We start from the raw sequence: 10100 nt of genomic DNA on the forward strand, positions 1-10100 counted from the left end.
TCTTAGGGCTCCTGCCCATAGTTTGTCTTCTCTTAAGCTGGGTGGGGTGCTGGGACCCTTCCCTGGCATACAGGGAGACACTGTTCCCCTCCGTTCTGTGTTACAGGTGCCAGCTACGTGAGGCTGAGGAACGGACGTTCTTGCCCCCCACTCCCGCCCCAGCTGGAAGAGGAAGAGCCGGGGTTGCCCAGGGGTGGGCTGGGCATGTCTGAGTCTTCATCCTGCCCCACCGGCCAGGAGACCCCTGCCCCAGGCTGTAGTCTGGGGGCCTTGTACTGGGGCTGTGTCCGCAATGACCCTGTCCAGCTCCAAGCCACGTTGGATGGTGGGGTCTCCCCAGAAGAGGCCACCCAGGTGGATGGCAACGGGAGGGTGAGCTACCTCAGGTGTTTCCCAGTGCAGCTAGAGCAACCCTGTGTCCTCACCACAGGACATTCATCCAGTGCCTGGATCCATGGGAGGAAGGGAGGGGTCGAGGGTGGGTCTAAACAGAGGCTAGATGTCTCTGGGATGGATGTGGGTTTAGAGGGCACAGGGGCACCAAAGGAGATCCTGGAAAAAAGCACAGGGGCTGAGCTGTTCCTCCCCCAGACAGGTCTCATGGTTGCCTGCTACCGAGGCTTGGAGAGTGTTGTGGCTCTGCTCAGCCGCTGCCCTTTCCTCGATGTGAACCAGCAGGATAAAGAAGGGGACACCGCCCTCATGCTGGCTGCCCAAGCAGGTGAGAGACTGTTGGCCTTACTGTCCACCAGTTTCCCCCACTTCAGACAGGGTCACAATCCCATACTTTTTGTATTATGTTCTTCCACCACAGAGACTGTTGTGTTTGGTGGAGGGTGAGTTTGGGGCTTCATCACCCTCTTTGGGGGAGAGCTAAGCTCTGTCCTTGGTGCTTTGCAGGCCATGTGCCTCTGGTGAGTCTTCTGCTCAACTATTACCCGGGCCTGGACCTGGAGCGCCGAGACCAGCGGGGGCTAACAGCACTGATGAAGGCCGCTGTGCGGAACCGTTCAGAATGCGTGGCTGCCCTCCTCATGGCAGGTGCATGGGGTCTGGACCGGGATTTGTGACCACCAGTCCCTCCCCGAGCCTTCCAGCCTGACGCTTAGTCAGCTGTGTAGTTACAGAGAGAAGAGAGGTGGACATGGAGGATCAATCTAGGCCGTCTTCCTGGAGGAGGGGAGTGTGTTTGAGTTTCTCAGAATCAACGAAGTCCAGCAATTGATGTCTCTGTTTACACTGTAAATGATGGTCTCAGAAAAAAAAGCTTGGGAGGAAAACCTAGACCAGCTAGAAAAACAAAAAATGCTGATATCTGGAACCAGACTCTTGGGTTCTAGTCTTGGCTCAGTCACTAGCTGAGTGACCCTGGGCAGATTCTCTCTCTTGGACTTACCAGTATAATGAGGGTGTTGGTTTTCTCTGGAATGACTTCTGTCTCTGACAAGCCAGGGTTTCAGGGACATGATGATATGTAGCTGAGGCGTGTGGCCAAGTGGAGTTGTTCTGGGGTAAAGTTCACACTGCTCATGAAGTCTTGGGCCTCCACTATTTCTTCAGGTGGGGTTACCATCTGTTGGTCACCCTGGGGACCCCTGGCCTCCAGCTCTTCCTTTCCCTATCCCATCTGACTGTGTTTAGGGTGAGAAGGGAGAAAACTCTGCAAACTTCTTTTACCCCAAAATGACTGCTATCCCCCCAGCCCAGATTAGAGGGGTGTGGTGATGAGGAGAAGAATGAGGAGTGGGGGCCCACAGGACCCCCCTCCACTTGCCCAGCATGTGCCACTCAGGCCTCCCCTGTCCTGGGCAACCTGCACACCATCTGTTCCTTGGCTCTTTATCCTTCTCTAGGTTTGCAGGCCCCTCCACCAGGTCTCTCTGAAGTCTTTTTTACTCTCTGGACTTTACTGTTTTCTTCTTTAGTCTTTTTTTTTTTTTTTAAGGATTTTATTTATTTATTTCGGGGAGAAAGAGAGCACAAGCAAGGGGAATGGCAGGGAGGGAGAAGCAGGCTTTCACTGAGCATTGAGCCCCACACGGGACTTGATCCTAAGACTCTGGTATCATGACCTGAGCCGAAGGCAGAGGCTTAACTGACTAAGCCACTCAGGCTCCCCTTCTTCTTTAGTCTTAAACAGGAGGTTGGGCTCTGGGGCTGATACTGTCCTGAGGCTGTAGCCACACACAGCTCCCAGATTCCAGCTGCAGCAGGAGGGGCCTCTGTGGTTTGTAATTCTCCCCAAAATCAGTCCTGCTGCTAAAGAATCCGCCCTTCTGCAAGTCGCCAGTCCCTGTCCCATCCCATATCACTCCTGTGCCTCCTCCCAGGTGCTGACCTGACAGCGGTGGATCCTCTTCGGGGCAAGACGGCCCTAGAGTGGGCACTGCTGACTGACAGCTTCGACACTGTGCAGAGGATCCGGGCGCTGCTGCGGCGCCCCCAAATAGAGCAGCTGAGCCAGCATTACCAGCCCGAGTGGCCAGCCTTGCCTGGGCTCGTGGCTCAGGCCCAGGCCCAGGCTCAGGCCACCCCATCTCTCTTAGAGCGACTGCAGGCCACTTTAAGCCTCCCCTTTGCCCAGTCTCCTCAGGAGGGGGGTGTCCTGGACCACCTCGTGACCATTACGACCAGCCTGGCCAGTCCCTTCCTCACCACGGCCTGCCACACCCTGTGCCCTGACCGGCCACCTGCGCTGGGCACCCGAAGCAAGTCTGTGCCAGAGCTGCTAGGCACTGCTCCACCCCCTCCCCCAGCCCCCCAGCCCCCCCAGGTAGTCCCTGGCTCCCGGGTCCTCATCCCCTACCGGAGCCGTCAGGGTGTGCTGAGTATGTGCCCTCAGTGGCTACAGCCCAGGGACAGTAGCAGCCCCAGGCCCCCAACCCCCAAGATCCGCCTCTCCAAGGCACCCTCATCTTCCACACAGTACAAGCCAGAGCCCAGGCGCCGAGAGAATCGAAGCCTAGCCCTTCCTGTCTGGAGATACCAGGAGCTCAGGATGGAGAGGAAGAGGCAGGAGGAGGAGGAGGGTAGGTGAGCACAGAATTAGAGGAAGATGGATGAGGCCAGGCTGAGAGCAGGTGATCAGGTCCCTCCCTAAGGCTCCTTCACCCTCTAGAGCCCTTTCTGCTTTCCCATTCCTCTCTGTACAAATGCTTCTACACTCTCCTTGAGAGGTTATTCATATGGCATTGTTTGCAGTCATCAGAGTGAAAACAACCTAAGTGTCCATCAACTTAGCTAGGCACTAGCTAAGTTCCTTATGGGTGTGATCATAGTACATCCATAGGATGTATTCTGTACAGTAGTAAAACAAGGTTAAGGAAGCTTTGTATGTTCTGATGTGAAACTGTCTTCGAGATGTATTAAGCATAAATAATCAAGGGGTGAAACGGCGTGAATGGCGTGCTACTGTTTGTCAAGGGAAAATGTGCACCGAGATAAACTTGACTGATACAAACGTATACTGAGTACCAGGGTGTATTTAACTACTTAGTGAATGAAGGAATGAACGAGGGAAGGAAAAATCATTACCTGACAGTGGAGAGAAAAATACCTGAATAAGATTGGAAAGGCAGGTACAAAAAAGTTTAATTCCTACTTAGCAATAAAACCATCACTTTTTTGTTCTGCCAGAGAAAAATAGTTTGCTATTTATCAGTCTTCAGCAGCTTAACCTCTTAACTTTATGTAAGGTCTGGGCCCTAATAAAGAGCAAATAGTATGTCAGACAAAATTACTTCCCCTTGATGACCCATAGGTGGGGTTATTAGCCAATTATCTAAAATTGCTTGAAAAGGCACTTAGTAATTTTTTGTGTGTTTTATTTACAGTTTTTTTCCTCACTTTTTTTTTTTTTAAAGATTCTATTTTCAAGTAATCGCCACACCCAAGGTGGGACTCAAACTCACAACCCTGGGATCAAGAGTCACGTGCTTTGCTGACTGATCCAGCCAGGCACCCCTGGGTATTTTTTCTTAATGGATTTGCTTGTTTATTTGTAATAGTAAAAGCAACTATTTATAAGGTGCTTACTATATACATTAATGTGTTTAACACTCCCAATAATCCTATGAGGATTTTATCTTTGAGGACACAGGACACAGAGAAGGTAAGGAATTACCTGGAGTCACACAGCTAGAAACTGGCAGAGATCAAGATTGAGAGCCAGCCATCTAGTTGTGGAGGCCAGGCTCTCCACTGGAGCCCTGCTGCCTCACTGGAACCTCACTAGGAAGAAACATGGCCATTTGCTCAGCAAGATGACTGAGCAACTGGCCCAAGGCAGAAGGGAAATTTTCACTGAATATCTTTTTTGAAACTTTTGACTTTTTTTTTTTAAAGATTTTATTTATTTATTTGACACAGAGAGAGAAATCACAAGTAGACAGAGAGGCAAGCAGAGAGAAAGGGGGAAGTAGGCTCCCTGCTGAGCAGAGCCCGACGCAGGTCTCAATCCCAGGACCCTGAGATCATGACCTGAGCCGAAGACAGATGCTTAATCCGCTGAGCCACCCAGGCACCCCTGACTTTTTTTTTTTTTTTTTAAGATTTTATTTATTTGACAGAGAGAGACACAGAGAGAGGGAACACAAGCAGGGGGAATGGGAGAGGAAGAAGCAGGCTTCCCGTCAAGCAGGGAGCCTGATGTGGGGCTCGATCCCAGGACCCTGGGATCATGACCTGAGCCGAAGGCAGACGCCCAACAACTGAGCCACCCAGGTGCCCTGAAACTTTAGACTTTTTAAAAAAGCTTCATTTTTTACAACAGTTCCAGATTTACAGAAGAGTTGTGGCAATGGTGCAGAGTTCCCATACTCCACACTCAGTGACCTCTTGTCAACATGCATATAGTACATGCATTACAATTAGTGAACCAATATTAATGCATTATTATTACTAAAGTCAAAACTTGTTTCAGATTTCCTTAGATTTTCCTTGATGTCCCTTTTCTTTCTTTCTTTCTTTCTTTCTTTCTTTCTTTCTTTCTTTCTTTCCTTCTTTGTTTGACAGAGAGAGAGCTCACAAGTAGGCAGAGAGGCAGGCAGAGAGGGAGAAGCAGGCTCCGCGCCGAGCAGAGAGCCCGATGTGGGGCTCGATCCCAGGACCCTGAGATCATGACCTGAGCTGAAGGCAGAGGCTTTAACCCACTGAGCCACCCAGGCGCCCCGATGTCCCTTTTCTGTCCAGAATCCCATCCACGATATCATATTACATTTAGTTGTCATGCCTTTGTAGATTCCTCTTGACTGTAACGACTTGTCCAGTTTTCCTTGTTTCTGATGGCCGTGACGATTTTGAGGAGTACTGATCAGGTGTTTTGTAGAATATCCCTCAACTGGGACTCACCTGATGTTTTTCTCATGGTGAGACTGGGGTTATGGGCTTTCAGGAGGAAGACCACAGAGGTGACATGCCATTCCCATTACATCCTGTGAAGGGTATGTGCTGTGAACATCACGGTTGAGGGAACCTCGATCACCTGGCTGAAGTAGGGTTTCTCAGGTTTCTCCCTGTGATGTTACTCTTCCCCCTTCCTAGATCATGCTCTTTGGAAGGAAGTCATTACATGAAGCCCACACTGAAGAAGTGGGGAGTTACATTCCATCTTCTTGGGGGTGGAGTATCCACATAAATTACTTGGAATTGTTCTGCACAGAACATGTTGACTTTTTAGTCATGTATTACTAAATTTTGAATAATTAAAAAACGAACCCGTTCTTTGAATAGGGGAGAGCATGGAGACACACACTGAGGTGAGAGCGACTATTTGGGTTAGATGGTGTGTGATTTCTCCAGGGGGTTCTTTTGGTTTTGTTTTGTTTCTTTTTTAAAGATTTATTTGTTTATTTATTTGAAATGGAGCACGCGAGCACGAGTCAAGGGAGGGACACAGACAGAGGGAGAGAGAGAAGCGGACTCCTGCTGAGCGTGGAGCCCACCGCGATATGGGGCTCGATCCCAGGACTCTGAGATCATGACCTGAGCTGCAGCCGAGTCAGCAGCTCAACTGACTGAGCCACCCAGCCTTCCCTTTGCTGGAGGCTTCTGAAGGCAACTATGGTGGATTGGACTAGATTCCAGGCTAATTTACCATTTCCTACCTGTGATTAAGACACTTAGTTTCCTCTTGCCTCTGTTTTTGCATCTGTTCATGGGGGAAGACAGGGTTTTGGGAAAGATCTATTAGAAAATCTGGGTTAAGAGGTCCCATAAACTGTAAAGTGCTACCAAGGTTTGAGGTACCATGGAAGGGTCCTGGGGGACTGAGTTTGACTGAGTTATTTCTGGGCCTCCGGGATGGAGCTGGGGTCCTTTCCTCCCATCGAAGATGGAAAGAAACTACATCTGCAGGCTTGGAACAGTGTGGTGGTTACGCACGCTTCAGGCTGGGAGCCGGCTGGTGACCTTGGGCAAGTCATTGAGCCTCTCTGAGCCTCCAGGCTCTCTCACACGCTGTGGAGGTAACACTAACATGACAACACAGGGCCGCTGAGAGAATTCAGCCAGCTGGAACTGTCCTGGCCTTAGCATCACCATTACCCTATTGAATCCTCATGAGTCGAGGGAACAGACTATGATTAAGCGACTTGCACAAGGTCACCAACTGGTAGAGGAGAAGTGGCACTCGGAGCTCACGTCTGTGGACCCTGGAGCCTGTTTCCTTTCCACAGTAGCACATGGCCTCTGCCCACGGCCTGGCTGCCTGGGCTTTCTGAGCCTCTCCCTGCCACGTCTAACCAGCCTGAGTTGTCCTAGGGCACAGGGGGTGACGTCAGCATCTTCAGGACTGGAGAACTAGCCCTCCGTGGCTCCCTCTCCCTCCCGGCCAGCATGGGCTGGATCTGGGCTGGGGGCTTCCACAAGCAGGCAGTCATCCTCCCGCAGAAGCAGCGTCTCAACCTTGGAGCCCCACCGTCGGTCCCCAGCCATCCTGGGGCAGCTCTAGTCCCAGGTCTGCAGTCCCACAAGTACCCCGCCCAGGCCAAAGAAGCCTTTTGTCTCGAATCCTGTAGCAGCTTCCGACAGCCTTTCAGGCTTCCAGAGAGGAAAGACACCGATGTGAGCTGCCCTGCTTGTGCAGCCCAAACATCCCAGTTTCTCCACCAACATCCCAGTTTCTTCCGATGCCAGCCCAGCTCCTGCAGCTCGGCATGGAGTCCCCGTCAGCGGAGGCCAGGGAACCCAGGGCCAGGTTCCTGACTGTGCAGAGCATGGCCCTGCAAAAGCACCCTGCTCAGGCCAACTCCTGACTTTGGATCCCGGCTCTGCCTCTGACCATCTCCATGACCCGGGACCGCCCCCAGCCTCAGTCTCCTAATTTGTAACATTCAGCCCTGATAGTATATAATCTTTACTTCCCAGGGTTGTCCTGCAGCCTAAACAGGGGCTGGGCTATGTGGGCACCAAGTGTCGCCCCGCCAACAGTCAGCAGCCCCATCAACAACAAGTTTTGTGACTGGGCTGATCTGCAAGGGGTGTGGCCAAGGGGGTGGCTCTGGGGAGAAGGCCAGTGGGACATGTCCTGGGAACCCCATGGCATCCCCCCATGACCCCAGGATGCTACTCTGGTGGGCCCTGAAGTGGAAACATGCTTATCCCAGACAGCCTTCTCAGAGCCGATCCTGGAAACTCTGCGCCCCCGACCCCGGGGCATTCTCGGCCTGCTGCCTATCCCCACAGCACTGACAGCTGCCAGCCTGCTCCTCGCATGTGCGTGTGGACCCTCACCCTGCCCAACAGGGGCTCCTACAAAAGGGACTGGAAAGTTGGCTTTTCGGACACACTGGGATGTCAGCCAGCCTTGTGAGGACTCCTGGGACAGCCTCCCTCTGGGCTCTGTGCCCAGCCCCTTACAGGTGTAATGAATGTGTGTACACAAGAACTGAGTTCAGGCTCCACCAAGGTCTGGGATGCTTAGAGCACCCTTTGTCATCGCCTTCCTCTTTATAGGGACTGTCCTGGTCCAAGAGCCACGGTGTCCCCAGTCATCCCAGGGCACACCCCAGAGAAGTCCTGCTGGGCCAAGCAAGACAAGGCAAGGGAGTACATATATGTAGGGAGGACAGAGGGACAGGTGGAGACTCACTGGTTTATGGTCCCTTTCTTCCAAGCTGGGGCACCTGGACAGGATTCCCTCCCCTCCAGCAGTCATACTTCCCAAATGGTTGGAACCATCCACGCATCTTCCATTCCCCACACTTTCTCCCCCATCCCCCACCTATTCCTGTCCCTGGCCTCTGAGTACACTTCTGCCATCAGATTTCCGCTGGCCTCCCTGTCGAACCCACCTGGCCCGGGTTCCTGCAGAGAATCGGAGCCGTTCCCTTCTTTCCTTTTCCTCAGAGGGATCCTGGCTGTTCATGGTTAGGGAAGGTACCACATCCGTAGGGAGGACTGACTGGAGGGCAAGGCTTGGAGTTGGAGGGACTGTGCAGCCTGGATTGGTCACATGGGCAATGTCATGTGCCAACACACCACCAGCCCAGGTCCCATAGGGCCCTGCAGGTCCCTGGGCTCAGAAGTATACACAGGCCCACCGCCCCTCCCCCAACAAGCACACATAAACCCACCCTGTCACAGGGACACAAAGACACGGACCCAAGGACTGGGAAAAGTAAAGACAGGGTTCCCTGTCCCTGGGGTCCCATCCCGCCCCTCCCCCAGCCCTGCTGCTCCCCAGCACTCCCCATTCCCCAGCCGTCCAGCTCCAGGCATTGCCCATTGGACCGTGCTCTGAGCTGTAGCCTGTCCAGCTCTTTGGAGTGGGAGTTGGTGGGGGGAAGAGGGCCAAGGCTTACCCTTGAGGTCACCCTTAGACCGCGCTGAAAAGCCGTGGTCCCTTGGAGGAGAAGGAGAGAGGGGAGCAGGTCAAAACCTAAATCCTGCTTGGTGGTTATTTACTCCAGACCCGCCTTGGAGACCTCCCGACCTCTATTTCCTACATCCATGCCCCTGATCTGCTGTGGGGGAATTTGGGGCAGAGGTCTGTGGGTGAGGAGGTCCAGGGATCAAGAGCTTGCTGATGGCCATCCATACCAGGCTGTCCGGGGCTGCAAGGACGGAGCCCGGGCACGGATGCCGGAGGGGTGGGAAAGGGGCAGGATCTATGGCATTTCCCCTCCAGCTGGAAACAAAGGCAGATTCCTGTGTCCAGTTCCAGCAATCCGGTCCCACCCACCCGAGTGGCTGGAGCTGAAGGAAATCCCGCTGGCCTGTGGCCTCACCCAGCCACCCAGACCCTCTTTCGAACAATCTCTCCCAGCTGGGGCCATAACCAGTTCACAAATTCTGGGGACCCCCTCCTTGTCCAAATACCAAGCCCTTCCCATTGGGGACAGTCCCTTTAACCCCTCAGACTCTGTCCTCAGGCAGCAAGGGTCCCCTTGGCACCACCCAGGAGCCTCCCAGACCCCCAACTCCCTGCCGGGCAACTCTGCCCATGCTTGCCTCACAAATTTGGGATCTGCTTTTCTTTAGAGTGAAGAGTCTTGATGACTCTAGAAACTCTCATGCCATCCTAAATGCTCAGCCCGACCTTCCAAGCATCTCCAATGATTTTTCAATTAACAAAACAAAAACAAATAAATGGCCTACATTCTGAAGCTTTAAAATAAGGTCAGAGGATGCCTGGGTGGCTCAGTTGGCCGAGTTGGGTGACTCTTGATCTCAGGGTCGTGAGTTCAGGCCCCATGTTGGGTGTAGAGAGTACTTAAAAATAAAATCTTAAAAAAAAAAATAATAATGCCTGAAGCTTTTAAATGTAGAGGCAGCCGAAAGACAAATATTGCACAGTGTCACTTAATCCAAACCAAGGCAAACTTACAGACACGGAAAACAGAAAAGTGGTTGCTGGTGCTGAGGAGTGGGGAAATAGGGAGAGAGGTTGGTGAAAAGGTACACACTCACAGCTAGAAGATGAATAAGGTCTGGGGATCTAATGTAAAATATCGTGTCTATCCATAGTTGAGAACACTGTCTTGTATAATTGAGATTAGCTAATTGTATAGAACTTAAATTCTTTTAAGGTTTTATTTATTTATTTGACAGAGAGATAGAGAGAGAGCACAAGTAGGCAGAGAGGCAGGCAGAGACAGAGG

General features: G+C 52.2%; 1 protein-coding gene across 1 annotated transcript in view; it reads left to right on the top strand.

Annotated features, from left to right (window-relative positions):
- Nucleotides 1-204: 204 nt before the first annotated feature.
- The window catches only part of ANKRD33 (ankyrin repeat domain 33), a gene marked incomplete at both ends in the record, with an annotated part of 14798 nt that continues 4902 nt past the window's right edge, over nt 205-10100 (top strand). The window contains 4 exons of the mRNA XM_080810259.1: nt 205-372; nt 592-721; nt 901-1041; nt 2331-3029. Coding sequence (XP_080666385.1) covers nt 205-372; nt 592-721; nt 901-1041; nt 2331-3029 — 1138 coding nt within the window. The remainder of the gene's footprint in view (nt 373-591; nt 722-900; nt 1042-2330; nt 3030-10100) is intronic.

The sequence above is a fragment of the Martes martes genome, assembly GCF_963455335.1.
Source record: "Martes martes genome assembly, chromosome: 8".
NCBI classification, from domain to species: Eukaryota; Metazoa; Chordata; class Mammalia; order Carnivora; family Mustelidae; genus Martes; species Martes martes.